This window comes from Zerene cesonia, chromosome 25, assembly GCF_012273895.1.
Source record: "Zerene cesonia ecotype Mississippi chromosome 25, Zerene_cesonia_1.1, whole genome shotgun sequence".
NCBI lineage: Eukaryota > Metazoa > Arthropoda > Insecta > Lepidoptera > Pieridae > Zerene > Zerene cesonia.
Window position 1 is genome coordinate 6,511,735 of NC_052126.1, and position 19,232 is coordinate 6,530,966.

General features: G+C 35.3%; 1 protein-coding gene across 1 annotated transcript; it reads right to left on the bottom strand.

Moving 5' to 3' along the window:
- Nucleotides 1–815: 815 nt before the first annotated feature.
- Nucleotides 816–1,808, bottom strand: LOC119836631. Its single transcript, XM_038362014.1, has one exon. The coding sequence runs from the start codon at nucleotides 1,806–1,808 to the stop codon at nucleotides 816–818; it is 993 nt and encodes a 330-aa protein (XP_038217942.1).
- Nucleotides 1,809–19,232: the final 17,424 nt, after the last annotated feature.

Below are 19,232 nucleotides of genomic sequence, written 5' to 3' on the forward strand. Positions count from 1 at the left end.
TTAGAATCGAGGCTAAAATAGTCGACGACATACAAACAGGAGAATAATAAATGCGTTTTAATTTTGTCTAATATCAACAGTCATCCAGACATAAAACATACTTACACGCAGATATATAAGCAGTGGTGGCTCAGTGGTGAGAACCTCGGACTTCAAAATCGGGGTTCGAGATCGGGCGAACGTGCAGGAAATAAATTGATTTTTCAATTTATCTGCACATGTGGATAACATCACCACTGCTTAAAACGGTGAAGGAAAACATCGTGAGGAAACCTGCATGTCCGAGAATCAAAAGTTCGGCGACTTGTGACATCTGCCAACCCGCACTTTGTATATATTATTTGACATACGTCAATTTACGTACTTTTTACCATATTTAAAACACAAAAGTTATAAAAAGTCCATTAATTCAAAAATAAAACTCGTCCGTAATTTATTTCGGAAACCATTAAGAACCAGCCCTATCACGAGTATCACACTATCCGCTGAGGAATTTGTCTAAAAATGCGAATTATACGCGAGATTATTGCATCGCCCCTCGCCTCGCTGTGCGTGATGGATGCGCCTTGCGCTGTAGGGTTGTCGATTTGGAGTTTATCTGTTTCAATACAAATAATTCGTATTGGGATGGGAACTTTCTTTAGTACAATTGTTACGCGTGTATGGTACCTATTGAATAAATAAGTATTATGTTCAGATCGTTGATTGAACGACGAAATTGAAAAGACTGAAACATAATAATAATACGGGCTCATTTTCTGCAACTCGACGTCAAGCGCCTATTTTGCGTGAAAGAAAAGGAGGGGGGTAGCCAGTCAAAGCTGGAACCATCCCAGCTCCTCCATGAAGCTCAGCAGCTTGTGAGGGCTGCTGAAAACCTCAGGGAGGGACCTAGGACAACCCAAATGCCTTGCCCTGTACTCCGCAACCGCCGTGCATTCCATGATCACGTGGGCTGCCGTTTCTTCAGTCGTCATGCACGCTCTACATAACGGACTGTCAGTAATCCCTAAGTTAAAGAGATGCTTGTTAAAGAGACCATGACCTGTAAGGGCCCCTGTAATTGTACGTAATTGTAATCTTCGCAGGTTTAACAGTCGTCTAGCAAGTCTAGAATCTAAGAATGGTAGGGCTTCTTGTGCCTGCTTGCAGTCAGATCTGCTCATCCATTCATCTTCCTGTGCGTTGTTAGTGAGCTGGATAATCGAAGACCTGATCCAGCTTGAAGGTATCGGAACAATAGGAAGCAGTCCCATGACCGATGTATCGGATGCTCTCCTGGCTAAGATATCAGCAGCATCGTTACCACGTGAGCTGCTGTGTCCTTTGATCCACTGCAATGTTATGGAATTCCCCATTTCACATACTCTGGACAGAGCTGAGTGACATTCTAGGATTATTCCTGAAGAGATTTCATGGCTTTTGATAGCCATGAGTGCTGCCTTACTATCCGACAAAATCTTAATCGAATAGTTTGTTACATTTCTTGTAATTATTGCCATAGCTGCTAGGAAGATTCCTAGGCATTCTGCCTGGAAAACCGTGTTATGGGGTCCGAGAGAGTGCGAGACGTGGATATTTAAGTCCTCAGAGAAGACCCCAGCACCCGTACCATCCTTTGTTTTGGACCCGTCCGTGAAGACTAATAAGTCTCCAACGTTGTTAGACTCTGACATGTATTCGTTTAATTGTATTTTGTATTTCTTATCAAAGATGAATTGTTTAGGGATCTTATCGTTGATTGCGAGAAGTAGGGGTTCTTGCTTCGCCGCTATGGTTAGGATCCTGTTGTGTGCTGTAGGCAACATCCTCCATAAGTTCTGTGTGTTTAACCTTACAGCTGTAGCTAGGGCCTCTTATTTTATGAATAGATGTACGACTGAAACATACGTCTATATTTAAAATACACCTCTATATCTGTAACTTTAAAAATTTAATGGATACAGATAAAAACTAAGGCAATACTTACAAACTGCAACGATGCAACAACGGAACTATGCATTATATGTACATTAATATCTGTACTCAAATAAATCGAATTTTAAAACTCCCCCGTGACAGCCCTAAAGCCGCGAGTGACCCCAGACTGTTAAAAAGAAATAAAAAAAGTAATAAAACGCAATGCACTATAAAAAGCACGCGGAAGGGTTCGCCCTGTCTTATTGACACTTGGCGGTAATGTATTTAGAAACTGTATTCTATTTGACGTCAACAAAACATTTTACCGACTTCAAAATAATGTTATGTTACTTTGTATGGGTGATTGTTGTCGCAGTTGCTCTTAGCTTAGTATGGGATCGTTAGTCGCGAGTCGGGCTTGACCAACTTTTGTAGATACAAATATTTTAGGTACTTTTTAGTTTATCTGTTAGTTACCTGAAAATTGTTTCACCAATGGAATGCCTTAGCATAATTTAGTGGTATAATAAGCATTATTTTGGTTATAATCCGGTTCAATTTGGATGTCAGTGTGAGTGGCTTGTATTGCATTATACTAGCAGGCCGCCTCGGCTCCACCCGTGGTACCTTTTTCCCTCCAAAATACCTTCCTTGGGTCTTAACAAAACGTTTAAAAAATTAGCCGAATTGGTCGAGCCGTTCGCGAGTTTTACGCTTACAGCGCATTTGGCGATTCATTTTATTTATCCGCTTGCCTCATGGGATGAGTATATACTTGTGTGGGGAATCTGTTGATACAGATCTCTGAAAATCTGGGCAACTGCAAAAACTTTATGATGAACTAGCGGTCCGCCCCGGCTTCGCCCGTGGTACATATATAGCCTATAGCCTTCCTCAATATGTGGGCTATCTAATACTGAAATAATTTTTTAAGTCGGACCAACAATTCCTGAGATTAGCGCGTGCAAACAAACAAACAAACTCTTCAGCTTAATAATATTAGCATAGATTAGTATAGATTTAGTTACTAGCTGCGTCCCGCGGTTTCACCCGCGTAAGTCCGTATCCCGCAGAAATATCGGGATAAAAAGTTGCCGATATGTTATTCCAGTTATCCAGCTGTTTACGTACTAAATTTCATTGCAATCGGTTCTTTAGTTTTTGCGTGAAAGAGCAACAAACACACACATCTTCACAAACTTTCGCATTTATAATATTAGTAGGATAGTAGGAATATTATAAGTAGGATTTGATTATCAAAATACGACCAAAAAAACAGAGCCAGTGAATTCATTTTTAAAATAACACAAGAACCAGTAAATATTATTCTTAACTGTTGAAGAAAGTTATAGTATACTAAAGTGTAGTGTAGACTGTAGACGGTGCGGCAGATCAGAGCTAGTGGACTAGACTCGAGTGCTGCAGGCCCGGATTTAGAAAAGCTGTGATAATAAACAATATTTTTATTTAGAAATTAAAAAGTTTTTAGCGGATTTTAAACGCTATTTATTTATTATATTATTTACCCGACGTTTCGAAAACTTTACAGGGAGCGTGGTCACGGGGAGACTCTCCCCGTGTCAATCGCGTTTAAAATTCGTTAAAAAGTCTTTAATTTCTAAATGTATAATACTCGCGTGAAGTCAAACACAAGAAAACACAATGTTTTTCTTGTTTGGCTGACACACTGTAAAGATATTTCAGTTTTACGTCAGAATCACAGAGATCACTACACAGTTAAAAACACTACACAGTAAAAACCAATAGATCTTTAAAATTACGTAACAGATTTTGATGGAGGTTTTTTTTAATACATACTTAGAGTGATTCAAGAGGAAGGTTTATATGTATAACTAGCTGACCCCGCAAACGCTGTTCTGCCTTAATTTTATCATTTAGATGTATGAAAAATAGACGCTGGCCGATTTTCAGGTATACCCGAGATGTACAAAAAATTTCATAAAAATTGGTCCAGCAGGGTGTGGTACTTCCCCAGTGCGAGCTGGCCCAATTCGTGCCGAAGCGTGGTCGACTACCAACTATAATTGCGACACGAGAATAACAAAAAGGTAACAAAAAAAAAAAAGAAAAAGGTAACTAACTTTGTGACACAAAAATGTTATTAAAAGGAGTGGAGGGACGAGGTTTTATTCGGAATTTCACGTTTGCCAAGCCGCAGGAAAAAGTAAATATTTAATTTTTAGTTTTATAGCATTGAAATGCTTTATAAAGGAGATATTTTAAAAGAATAGAAAAAATTTGATCACGAGGCAGGATTCGAACCTGCGTTTCTTGCCTAACCGTAGCAACGCTTAGCTAACGCCGTTAAATCCTGCCTCGTGATCAAATTTTTTCTATTCTTTCAAAATTTCTCAAAAGTTAGTATTTAATATAGGGAATATAGTCGTTTTTTATCTTTTATAGCCAGTGCCTAGGTTTCATTTTGTACTATGAAGATTCAAGAGCGCTTCTAGAAAAGTCTAGCTGAATAAATAATTTTTGTTCAAGTGAGTTTGGTTTATAAAATTGACCGAAGAATAATGTATCTCATCGTTTATCTTTTAAAACCCCCGTATAAAGAATGCGAGAAAAATATGAAACAAACGAAAAATAATTTATCACTCATCCATCTTCATTTAAGAAAGGCAAAAACTTTGCCATCTTCGTTTTTAATTAGCGTTATTGTTGTTTTATCGATTTTAGTGAAAAATCTAAATTTATAAAAACAAAATTTTCGCTTTGTTGCAAGTACTTAATTATAATAATAGAAAAATCTAGAATTTCTATAGAAACCGCGGTTCCTAAATGAAATCAAACATATTTCTATTAATACCCAATTCCGTCCCTGCATTGCCACCATGCTAGTATTTTGATAGTCGGAAGCTTTGTAGCATTCGGCCTACACGCTCCGTCCCGCTCACACGCCGTAGGCGAGAGAGAGACAGTGTTATGGGACACTTACTTGGTCAATATTTGAGCACTTGGCTACAATGGGTTCAAAAAATTAATATTTGTTCACTTTCCGTGGAGAATTTAGTTCGGTTTTTTGAATTCTTCACTAAAATAACTCGCGGTGCATCAGTTACAATATATTTTATTGCTTTTCTGTTTATTTCGAGTTTTTATTTATTTATTTAATTAAAAGAAAGCTTACAGCTATAAATACATTCGTAGCATGGGTGAAACAAAAAATTAAGCCAATTACGAATTTTCACATGCATGTATTTATTTCGATATTTTATTGTGTCTTGACTACTTAGTTTAGTAAGTAGTGTACCAGTAACTACAAAATTATAAGTATCCACACTAATAATAAAAAGTTTGTCTGTTTGAACGCGCTAATCTCAGGAATTTCTGGTTGGAATTGCCAAATTATTTTGTATCAAACAGTCCATTTATTCAGGAAGGCTATTTATTATATGCTGTATAACGTGTGTGGAACCGCGTGCCACAACTAGTAACGTAGATAAACATGCTGCAACGTCTTAAACCTCGCTATTAGCTTATTTAAACCAACATTTATTTATTTATTAATGAAGAATGTTCAATAAAGAATACAGAAAACATTTTTGTAATGCATGCTACATGCATGGTTATCTGTACCTTTAATTACAGGAAATAAAAACATTATAAATCAAGTTAAAAAAAGTCGTGTGATAAAAAAAAATTAAAGAATTATAAATACAAAAGTTTGGTGCGTTACATTAATTAACATATTGAAATAAAAAAACTCTTATCAATATTTAGTATACGGTGATAGGTATCAAACCCACTCCCCACGTGGTCACTAACCACTGAACCTACGAACCATTAAGCCAAGTAATGCCATTAACATCAAAGGTCAGTGATTGCGTTCGTCACTTAATTGTCGAATGTTGATTTAATTAAAATGGCGTCATGTCAACCCGAGGCTAATTATACAACATTTCGTATCATCGGTTAGGCAACTGTTTGCCTAGGCTACTTGCTTGTACCGTCAGCAATGACATTGACAAATTTTTGTCAACAAGTAAAGTTAAAGCGACTTCAATTCTATTATTGGCATGAAAAATTAATTGTATTACTAGCTGCGCCCCGCGGTTTCACCCGCGTAAGTCCGTATCCCGTAGGAATATCGGAATAAATTAATATTATTCCAGTAGTCCAGCTTTCTACGTACCAAATTTCATTGCAATCGGTTCAGTAGTTTTTGCGTAAAAGAGCAACAAACACATACACACCCTTACAAACTTTTGCATTTATAATATTAAAGTAGGATTGCAATGACGATTTTATTTTGTACACTGTATGTACATTGTAAAAGACACAAAGATGACATAAAATAAATGTACTGCGTGTTAACAGTACTATTTTCATCAAAATTTGTTGAGCTCTTCAGCGCCTTGTAAGACAAAACAAAATGACTATAAATTTATGTCTAAAGTGTATACCAATCACAACAGGATTTTGAAAAATAAAGAAGATTGATTCCGGGTAAACTCAATATTTATTTTTCTCCTTTTTAACATAAAAGCGCTTTAATAAACTTCACCTGTACATACAACCATGCAAATTTAATTGAATTAAATCTGACAATCCAAGTCTAAAAGAGTCGGTTACATACAAACATGCAAACATATTATACATATAAATGTTTGTATGAAACCGACTCTTTTAGACTCGGATTGTCAGATTTAATTCAAACTCTGTACACTTATCTAAGCATTGCCATATTATCTTGACCTTACAATCATTTCCTGAGTTTTACTTATCGTCCCGATTGGCTTCGCTAGGATTAAATAATTTCCTTACGTATACACTCTATATGAGTAAGTGTTTCTATTATAAACGCGATTCCTTAAACTTTACAGGACCTAACACTTACAGTGTTCGATATTTCATCTTTTCTGCTGACGGTACAAAATTAAAGAAAAATCTTAATAATATGTTGTTAAACTGGAAAACACATTAGCGAGATGATGTCCCCGCGCACGCAAGTATTTTGTTATTATAGAGGTTGACGCAATTTCGGCTTATCAGGAGGTTTATACATTGGGTACAGTCAAGTGCACAATACATTAAACGTACTAGCTGTGACCGCGGCGTCACTCGCGTTGTACCTGGGTAAAACGCAGCCTATGTGCTAATCTAGTCTATAACCTATCTCTGTACCAAATTTAATACAGATATGAAACTGTATTCGCATGAAAGTGTAACGAACATAAATACATTCTTACAAACTTTTGGGTTTATTGTAATACTAGTTTCCGCCAGCGACTTTGCTCATTCATACATTTACAAATGATTTAGTGACTGTCTATTCCTACTTTATCCCGAGGGAGCATTTAATTGGGATTAAAAGTATCCCATTACCCAAGTCAGATTATATCCTGTCTGAATAAAAAACTCAAGCAACTATTATATATAATGCAATATATTTTTAAATTAATTTATATAGCCTGTAATATGAAGTAAACTACTTCCATTTATAGATTTTTTTAATATTTGCCGTTCATATGACAAACGGAAGTAAAGCTTTAGACAGGCTCAAAGTTGATAATTTCGTATATTCATATGTCAATATCAAATATCAATACATAGGTGTGATATTTACATCAACACATATTAATTACGAGTCTCGTTGTTCGTCCGCAATGGACTTCGAATTTAATAAACCGATTTTAATCAAATTTGCACACCATGTGCAGTGAGTTCCAACGTAAAAGATGGGCTAGTTTATATTATTTCAATTACGATAAACGGACGGAGCCGGGGCGCACAGCTAGTAGCCATATATTGCAACAGTTGTAACACATTCTGCGCTCACCAGTACAGTCGGTAACACGACCGCTCTCCGCTTGGTCACCTAGCGGCGACTATTTGTCCTCCATATTTGTCCACTACCCAAAGACACAATATTTGAACATTTTTAGAAACTCACATTTCCATTCTTACGCACGTACATTAATAATTTACAAAATCACTTCTCCACCGAACTGTACTTTATTGCTACGTCGTTAAGGACCACTTTATTCGGCCGCAAGTCGTTAGATTGAATAAGAATAATCATTTTGACCTCTAAGTTATTGTAATAAGGATTACGTTGTAATGTTTTTGGGATTTGTAAGTCATTATTTGACTAATTATCGAGTTACCACGCAACACTGATTGGGGTTTTAGTATTTTTGTACGTGAAGTCGCGGGTAAATGTTGAATGAGGTATTTTAGAAACTGTCCATTTATTTTATTTATACGGCTGCTCCAATGTACTCTTAAATCGGCTGCAATTAAAATAACACATGACAATAACGCAGCATCTCAAAGCTACAGTGTTTCCAGGTAGGTATGATAGAACTGACTGAGTAGAGTCGTAAATTATAAAACGTATTTACTCAATGTTTCTACATGTTGTATTCAGTATACAATATGAATTCTTAAACTCTAAATACGTATCTTTTTTATGTCATAGCGGGCAACTGAGCTGGTGGGTCGCCTGATGGTTAGCGATCACCGCCCATGGACAGAGCAGAGGTGAAGCCTCTGCGCCTCCCGCTTGTAAGGGGTACGAGATACGGAAAGGAAAAGGATACGGGATTCCGACTCCCCCACTAATCGTAAGAAACAATAGCATGCTACTAATACCGGTTTTCTCTGGGGTTATGGTACCATTCCTATAGCGATCTGGCCCGAATCCTGCCGAAGCGTGTATCGACTCTCTAATTCAAAAATCTCAAAAATATTTAGGTAGATAAATACCGACGAATTGATGTAAATGCATTTACGTCACGTAAACATATATATGATATAGCTGCGCCCCGCGGTTTCACCCTCCGAAGGTCCGTATCCCGATAAAAAGTTGCCTATATGTTATTCCAGTTGTTCAGCTATCTACGTACCAAATTTCATTGCAATCGTTTCAGTAGTTTTTGCGTGAAAGAACAACAAACACACGCACACATCCTTACAAACTTTCGCATTTATAATAGTTGTAGGATAGGATATTAGGATAGTAGGATAATTGTACAATTAAACGAACTTACCTGAAGTGAAGTCTTATTGTAATTATACCCCAGGCTTGGTCCAAGATGTTCTCATTAACTTTATCACCCGAATGAGTGACAAGACATCTTGGCCCAAGCCTGGAATATAACTGGCTAATAGTTTCGCTATCTATAAAGCACATAGTCATACCATCAAACCACATATCGCTATAAATAAAAACGTTTTCTTTAACACAACACACCAACAACCGTTATATCCGAACCAAGCCACCCATTACATTATTGTAATGATTTTATTTACCTTTCGCGTAAATGAAAGTATGTTCCTCCATACCATTATATAACATACAAGCACACTTGAATCCTGTTATATCGGTCACTTCAAACAATGGGAACAATATAAAAAATACGCCACACGATGCCTGTTGACTCACAGCGAGAGCTCTTTAATAATTGTTTTATTATTCCCATTATTACATTACTATAATGCTTAATAATTGTTATTGAATAACACGACCAATTTAAAATGACCCCCGCGTATTGAATACTGTCTTGTAATGCGCCGCAATAAGGGAGGCACCGTAATTAATACGTATTTTAAGGGATTTTTATTAATTGTTTAACGATCGATTCCTTTGTCCATTGTTGGGCGTGGACCGCTTTGTGGGCTGGCTTTATTTCATTGTTATACACTAATTAAGTATTATAGTATGTGAGTTTGAGTTTTATTCTTATGTATTGTGTTTGTGAAACATTTGAGCGTTGTTATAGCATTGAGCTAACCGTTGATTTTATAAATTTGTAATACGTTAGGGTTAGGAACGTTTAGTTTATAATTGGGAGGGAATAGGAAATAAATTACAGTGCAAGATTATACGCGTGTTTTTGGGCATAAGTGAAAAATCTTGCAATTATCCTAAAGGCTAATAAAAGCTTACTTCAGGGATCAATTTTGGACTTTTTCTTTTTAAACCATATATGAAATAATGATGTTTAAAGAATAGAAAATATAAATCTAAAGCGAAATTCGTATTTCAGAACCGCGGCAGTTTCGACGTAGTATATGTAGTAGTGATGGTCCTGATGTCTTGGCCTTGGATGAGACTTGGGCCATTCATGATCCCGAAAGTATATCGAATCCGCTTCACGATCGATTGTTTCTATTCTTTAATTGTTTTCATACATTCATTATTATCTAAGCATTTCAATGCTGTACAACTAAAAGCTATGTGATATGAAGGTAAGGTACCTACGAATCAACAAAATTAATAATTATAATCTAAAAAGTTACCTAGACAGGTTCATTTCAAGCAATTCTACATCCCTGGAAAAGCCTAAACACTCAGCTAAACTCAAACGTTTCCGATATCCGATACACGGGATTTTACACACTGTCGCAGATCAACAAACGCACCTTCTTCACAGAATCGTGGACCCTCAGGGCACGTGAGTCTGACGTGGCGTGTAATCGTAAATTGTACAAACCAGCGCTAGTAACAATTGAATTTATCGCTTCACTTAGTTACGTTGGGAGTTTCTCTCGGTTGAAAAAAGCTATGCCTTTAAGAGGTTTTCGGAAACCACTGTTGTGGAGGATGCAGGATTTTTTGTTTGCTTGCATTTCTCGATAGGTGTTAATGCTGTCTATTTTGATGAATAATAACAATTGGGTTGTTTGTTTGCACCACAAATTCGCTTCTTATGATTGCATATAATGGTTATCTCTAACAAAAGATTTATTACAGTGTTAATACGGAAAGCATCCATCGTCTGTACCGTTGTTAACAAAATTTCAACTTAGAGTTTCGGCACAGAAAGCCTAAATTTGCCAAAATTTCAATGAAATTAAAACAATATCTTTAAAGCAGTTCTTAATTTGTTTAAACTTCTACCTTTTTATACCTACTAGCTACTTCGTACATTTCCTTTCCTACCAGGTTGCCTGGCGGAGAGTGTTTAGCAATAAGGCCCCCTCTTGTACAAACGACGCCGTATACTTTTGTTTCTTGTTTCTGTCTAAGTTTGTGCAATAAAATATTATAAATAAATAAATACCCATAATCACTGCTTCAAAAACAGATAAAAATTTATATAAATGAATTAAATAAAATAAAATTTATATAAAATATGTTTATTGTCTGTACTAAAAATTAACTACTACTTAAACTACCTTCACTTAAATAAAACTAACGAAAAAAGTAAAATACTATACTGTGCGGCTTGTTAATTACAGACAAAAGGGACTGAGTCAGTTAAAGTTATGCAAGAGCTGAGCTTCATAACACTGGTATTCAGCAGCCCCTTGTGACACATGGAGCAGACAGAACCTTTCATCCTCCTCAGGTAATACCAACAATAGTTGGCTCACATTTTACACTAACTAAACTCATTAAATACCTAAATAATAACAACATTTACTTGATTACAGCCTGTCTATTGGTTACTCTTCAAGTATCTCAAATCCTCTATATTTAACAAGATTTCAGGGCAAACATTTTGATCGGATTCAATTTGATATCATGGAACAATTTCATATGCATCACGGGCCCATTATTTAAATAAAACCTCCACCGTATCAATAACCATTATTACCCTTTCAAGTATTTAGTTTATTCAAGTACGTTCGCATTGAAATATCAAACTACCGGTCACATGTCATCCTGAATGAAGCCAATATAAAAAGAAATTATAATAACAAACACAATAAATCCCTTGAGCTATCTCCCACGCAATATTATAAACAAAAATAGCCTTTATTCCTTTACCACAGATTATACAAATATAAATAAAAGCACAAAGGTTATAATAAAAAGTTTTTATTCGGTCGATTCTGCAATAATTTCTCAACAATACGTAATTGATATGTCTTTAGTTTCGAATAACGAAGCGGCCAGCGTAACTTGGCCCCTGGTAATGCTACTTTTATTGAGAATTGGTTTGTAATTTAGATACGATGTGCTCTATGGTAGGTCAACTTAAAATGGTTGTAAGGAGAATTCTTACCTGCTATTATGTTGAAGTTTTATTGAATGCTTCTAGTGTTTTAGGGTACCGTTTTGTATGGATGAATATCATTGTTTAGAAATAATGTTTTAATTTGCTATTATCGTTTTCTCTATTTAATACCTGAAAACAAACGAAGGGTGTTATAAATAGGTACGTATGTATGTTTTGAGTATCATTTATAATCGAACCGAGATACTTCTGTTATCTAGGTAGGGTTATTGACAAATAGAAACATTCCGGTCGAATATATATTAGTTCCCATTGGAACTACTAAAAGGGTATTAGCCAACGATGTGGCTAGTAATTGGCTAAAGGATAGGTTTTATACACACATGTCGGTGTTTATCAATATATTTCATTTTTACATACGGAACCCAATAATAACGACTCCGTTTCATGCTTCAAAACTCTCTAGTTTTTATTTGAACAATTAATATTGTGGTTTGCAGACGAATTTCTGTAGTATTATGTGACAGTAACCCGTTGTCAGATCTTTTTTTTAATTGTAGAAAACCACAGACAATTAAAGCACAGATTATAGGTACCTACGAATATTAAAAAGGTTTTATCATCGAAAACGGATATAGAGAAAGTTGTGAAATGTCTTAATTTAGTTCAGGGCGTGGCAGGATATTTATTTTTGCTATCTTTTTAGTAATCGATCAGAGATATTTTCCCACTGTTCAGAATTTTGCCTCAGATATCGCAGACAAAGCCGCGTGTTAAAATGTTGCGTTTTTTTACGCTTATACAACTGAAGTTTATATTGTAATACATATATTTATAACCGACATCATCCCAAAAACTAGTATGTTCACAAATTTTAGCGTGTTTACTTTTCCATTCTTTTCTAGTATTGCATTGTTTCAATAATTCGATTAATGGATCGAATATTTATAATATAGAAAGGCAATCTATTTTAATTTCCATTTTGTCATTATTTTACGCTCACAATAAATAACAAATAGTTTCATCAAACGAGCACGGTTGTGCGTATAGTTATGAGTGTCTACGAGTTAGTTCTAAATAACTAAATTACTACGAGCAATAAACTTCCAATCCATTACCTTATTTGCAAAATATTCCACACAATAACACAAAAAAGTGTAGGTTTTGAAACTATCAGATTACTTCATTCAAATGATTTTTTGTTTGGTTTCCTACATCAATAAGTTTCTCCGTAACCATCGCTTCGGTTTTTATGAAACTTCATACGTTTCATTGGGCTTTACACACTTGTATATTAGGTATCATTTGTGGCTAAGCTTGTAAAAAAAACTAAATTTTATTTGTTGAAGAAATATATAAGGTGGAACAGAACAATTTCACTTTGTTTCCTACATTATTTTCATTTCATTCATTGATGCTTACGTATTGTGGCTAAGATGATGATGACGAAAGTCATCATATTAGCCACAAGACGTCCACTGCTGAACATAGCCCACCCCCAAGACTTCCAGAACGGGTGATCAGCGGCCTGCTTCCAGCGACCCTGTGCCACCTTGATCAGCTGCGTCGTCCTGAACGTGGTCTCCATTCGAGAACCCCTCTACTCCCACGGCATACTACAACTTCAATCAGCGATTATAGCTCTTTTGCGGACCCCCTGATTTCTGATTGGATCACCCAAAGTAACTCGTGTACTTTACACGTAATTAATTAAGTGATTATTGAAGAAACGAAAAACAGAACGAATATAAGTATAAAGTCGAAGAATTTTCTTAAACTAAACGTTGCCTGGAATTGCCGGCTATGTTACAAACAGTGCCTCATCAGATTAAAAAGACTCCATCGTACACAGCCACAAAATCTGCAACCCGCCAGTCACCTGACCACAGAATAGCGACAAATCCTTTAAAGAAACGTTAGTATTACAAACCAAATCGACTCACTAACAATAGAACCGTTCACATAAATACGTAACCATAATTCAACAATTGCGCTGAACCCTATCACATTAGATTGAACGATAATCCTTCACGTTTTGAAGCGGTTTTACAAAAAATCGTCATTTATACTACAAATTGTTTATCTGCGATCTCTCCCACGACGTTCGCAGGTGGTATACAAGTGGGTTTGGTACTTAATTCTGCACTATTAAAAGGTTTGTATGGATTTTTAGGTACTATTGCGGGAATTTTGATAATATTAATCGGATAATACGAATCAGAAAGCTATTTTTCTTTCTATTGTTTTACACGTTTAACACTTACGGTCTTATACATAAAAGTTATAACACATCTAAAGGCTGTATCGCTGTAGTACGATTTACCAAAAATGTTATTATATGTAATATAGTATGTATGTAATGTATGTAATGTATGTAGTATGCATGTAATCGCTGTAGTACTATTTACAAAAAACGTTATTATAATCATGTTATACTTTAATAGACTGACAAAGTTCTCACAGAACTTAAGTCACCAGAACATAAGATACAGATAGGTGGTAAAAGGACAAACACACAAATGAATATCTCAAATAAAGCGCGATAAATTTGAACCAACAAATAAAGCGCTTTCCGCACATTGGCCCAACACGGATTGTGTTTCGATTAATTCGCAATACTTGTGCGCAGCTTCATATATTTTGTATTCAAGCGCTTATTTAGCATGGAGATGGTTTTAAAAACTATTTTATTAGCTTCATCTGTATGTCTATACGTGTGTATGTAACCGAAGTCGAGTCTGAATTAGTCAGACTCGAATCTAATCTACTCAAAATGGACTGATTTTTAATTTAATGCTTACTTGACACACTTATAATTCAAGTGTCCGTTCTACCAACTGATTAAACATACTTATATAAGCAGCCCAGAGGCAAATATTTTCTACACTTTCCGACTTTTAAAAATACTATTCATTGTTAGATTAATATTCTGAAATATTGCTTTCCTATTGAACCCACCCACAGGTTAAAAAACCCTTAATAACTCTTAACTAACTTAATAACGTTTTAATAAAATTCGCTTAAATAAAAGCCTCTTCCCCACATCCCACCAGCCCGCTGTCATCGACACTCGCTGTAATTATTTTTATTATTGAAACCTCTCCCCCCTCCCGGCACAACCCCATCCCCCCTGCAGGCTCAGCAGAACTTGACAATATTTTATTTTTATTTGATCGATGTATACTGATTTAATTAAAAATGATTGGCGTGGCGTTTTAATATTTATTTACTCTAGTGTGTTTTTTAATCACTCGCGAAATTATTTATTTTGTGCAAAGGTTTTGTGTTGGTTTGTAATATTGTCTAGAACTAGCCATAACCTGCGGCGTCTTTCGAGTAGTGTCTGAGCAAAACGTGTGTGCTAATCCAGACTATAGTCTATCTCTATATCAAATTTCATACAAATATGATAAGCCGCTCTCGTGTGAAAGAATCGCAAACATTTATACATTTATCCGTCCATACTCCATACATCAGTCCAGTAAATGTAAGTATTTATAACATTAGTTGGATTTGTAACTGATCCTTATCGGCTTGGGATGCTGCGTAGTTGTAGCTTTGAAAATACTAATTATAATGTGCCCACGCTCGCTGTAGTGTTCGAATTTCGGGTTAAATAATATCTTATATCTTTTATAGATTCTCGGAATCGGCTCCAACGATTTTCATGAAATTTAGTTTATAGGGAGTTTCGGATAAATCGATCTAGCTAGGAATCTTTTTTAGAAAATGTCATATTCGTGTTTTATCGACTTAAACTTACTTTTTTAACAAATAGGAGGCGTTTCTGTCGGTAAGATCGAAAAATATTATTCATTTTTCATCGTTTATTAGTATGTAATTCGTACTTAAATATAATTTCCAAAAAACACAATTTACACAATTTACCGAGCAAAGCTCGGTCAACCAGGTACTATTCAATAAATCGCGTTAATAACTCTTTAATTTCGCAATATATTATACTCGCGTTAAATTATACACAAGAAGATATCAGAGCATATTTAGGATTATCAAAGCATTCATCAGAAGACACAAATAATACGTAAAATAGGGCTTAGGTTAGGACAGGTCAGGTTTAAATACTATGAAGGATTACTGAAAATACTTAGTCTATGTGATTTTTACACTACCTACCTTTCTACTTGAAATATCTAGGAAACTTCAGTTAAAAAAGTTTTTTTTTTTAATTTTCGATGCTGCAAATAGGGCTGCTACATTTTACATATTTGTTTAAAAAATGTAACAAATTTCGTCTAAATGCCATGATACAGTAGTGATACTACGAATGATATTATACCATGTAACTACTATAAGTAAACAAATATTTGTAGTTCAATGTGTTACACTTATAACTTTTATAGTAGATTAACTCACGTTTCTTATGAGTGTGCTTTACATATTCATAGATTAGCTTTTAATGATATGCTCAACAAATTTGAGAATTTAATGCTTTAAGATAATAATTCAATAAATGTATGGTATGGTAATCATCTTGAAAGGTTAACAAAAATAAATACACTTTTATTCAATTCTAAAATTAAGTACCATAAAGATAAGATAGAACAATATTTTGTGTGACGTTGACAACCCTACCTGAGTGTGAACTGCGAACGCGAAACTCGACAGTATTTGAATTTGAATTATACATAAAGTTGCCCAATAACTTGCACTCGGGACGCTATTGTGAGCGTAGGGCTGTCAGATTGCGGTTTTCGTAATCTAGAATTTAACATTTTTCGATCTAGGCTCGTTATTAAAAATACGTTTAAGTCTGAATATTTTGTTTGCTTTATCGATTAATTGTTTAGAGATCGATTTATTGAATTGTATTCTAAGTGAAGATCTGTGAGAAGTCTAGATAGGAACTCTGTTACCTAATATAACTATCTTTCTTATCTATTACGCACGCACACACACACACACACACACACACACACACACGCACGCACACACACACACACACACACACACAAGCACGCACACACATTGGTCACGCATTAAATTATATAAGAACTGTATTTTAAATTTTAGCTTAAGTGCAATTTTTGTTATTCTTCTTAATTGTATCACATTACCTTTCCTACTAGTAGTGCTATCCGCGAGGGGGGCTAGTGATCTGTACTACAGGTCTTTGACGACCTACTTCAGACACTAGTCTTTCACAACGTTAATACAACTCAGTAGTTTAATGATTGTGAAGGCAAATAAAGAAATTTTTATTTTTATTTTATTTTATTTTCTATGTGGTTCTTATATAGATTGGTCTAAACACAGATGGTCATATAGACTTAATTTTTCATTCTGGTAACTTTTTATAACGATATTAATATTATTACTTTAGTGCTATACAAACAATAATAACTATAATACATGGATAGCTATACAAACAATCACATAACATACAATTTCCAAATAACTTAGATATTCTTGTAAAAGTAGAACCTCATCATAATCCTCTCGTTTCATTTTTAAGACTGTTCAAGTTATTCACATACTTTGTATACTTTACTATATTTAATAATAAACACTAATAAATATTGACTTGTATTTTTCAAAATTATAATAACTAGAATAAATTTCGTCCATTTTACTCCCACAAAAGTATTTATATTTTTCCACCATAGAAATCAATTCCATAATCAGATTAATCTGACCAATTCTCACGACAAACGGACAAACTTAACCCTTGCAAACAAATTAAAAGCGACCACCATCTTGTTTGGGTCACGTGGCCGACGCGCGTTCTAAATTCAAATCTCATGAATTTTAATCCCCATACAATAGCGATAAAGTTGTACTCGTAATTAGAAATGTTGTTACACAAAAACACACTTTACTGCAATTGCACTGGCTTTATTTTAGCATCGACGATATCAAAAGTGTAAATTCAATTTGGAATCGAATTTTCGTAAAGCATACACGAAATGCATTCAAATATACACTGTATTTCAATAGCAATTAGTTATTGACCACGCACAACTTTTTAATAATGTACGGTGGGCAACAAAGATTTGTTTTAGTCACATTACAATGCATCAGATTTTAAACTTTATGCCTTTCCTCTAAGGTTTTAATTATTTTCAATAGTATAGTAACTACATTTTTTCTCAATTTGACGTGTGGTTAGGCTAATCGCTTTCAAGTGAGTTGCCACACTTACGTCATTTGCAGTGATTTCTGATTGTTATGTGATTTGTAATCAATTAATTCGCATGCGTGTCAACAGTTTTTTTTGCGTATTAGCTTTGAACTGGTATAAAATTTTATAATCCTGTATTGTTCCACAAATAAAGGAAATAATTCTATATTGTTATACAGAATTAATGGTTTTATTTGTCTTTCTATTTCCCTTTTAACGACCGTAAATGCTAGTTAGGCATCACTTTTATTTACGCGAGAATGTAGTAGAAAGTATATTATACTAAATAACTTCTTTATGATATAAATTATCGGCATGTCGCATCAAATTGATTAAGCGTCTTCTAGTGATTATCTTTGAAAATGTTTTTACCAATGCATAGAAAGCCAAGTATTAGCGTAGTTATATCGCTCCTTAGACATACATTATGTAAATGTTCTTTATTGTATCCCGAAGCGGTGTTGAGAGACTAGTCTATCAATAACACTATTACTAAATACTTTTTTTTTATGTCATAGTCGGCAATGTCGGCAATAGAGCTGGTGGGTCGCCTAATGGTAAGCGCTACCACCGCCCATGAACATTTGGGGAGGCGTAAGGTCAATTGCAGACCTTTCGCCTCTACAAATGGATTGCCGACTTTAATTGGGAAGGGATGAGGAAAGGATTGATGAAAGGAATAAAGGAAAGGACTGGAAAGGCTAAGGAAAAGGATATAGGCCTCCCCACTCACCGTACGAAACACAATAGCAAGCTATTATTTCACGCCGGTTTTCTGTGGGGGTGTGGTACTTCACTGGTGCGAGCTGGCCCAATTCGTGCCGAAGCGTGCTCCACTCCCACAATAAATAGTATAAAACAAAGTCGCTTTCCGTCGTCTGCATGTCCGTATGGCGTATGCTTAAATTATGTATGGTTTTTTTTTAATAGATACGGAACTTGAAGAGGAAGATTTATAGGTAGGAGTAGGAATAACTGGCAAGGACATAGGATAGTATTTATGCCAGATATCCCACGGGAATGGGAACAATCCGGGCAAAACCTCGGACTGATGTTTCGATTAAACGAGCGAAGTCGCGGGCGATAAGCTAGTTATACAATTATACATATTCTATTTATTGTAGACAATTACGGATCACAGGAGACGCCCTGTCGCACGAACGTATTACTGACGTATAATCTCTATATATATAAAACTAGCTGGTGCGCGGTGCGCGGGCTGCAAGCAGCCCGCGTGGATTTTTGCGTGGACCAGTATT

Bases quoted from the DNA above. Each gene is read 5' to 3' on its own strand.
- LOC119836631 (XM_038362014.1), bottom strand. From the start codon at position 1,808: ATGTTGCCTACAGCACACAACAGGATCCTAACCATAGCGGCGAAGCAA.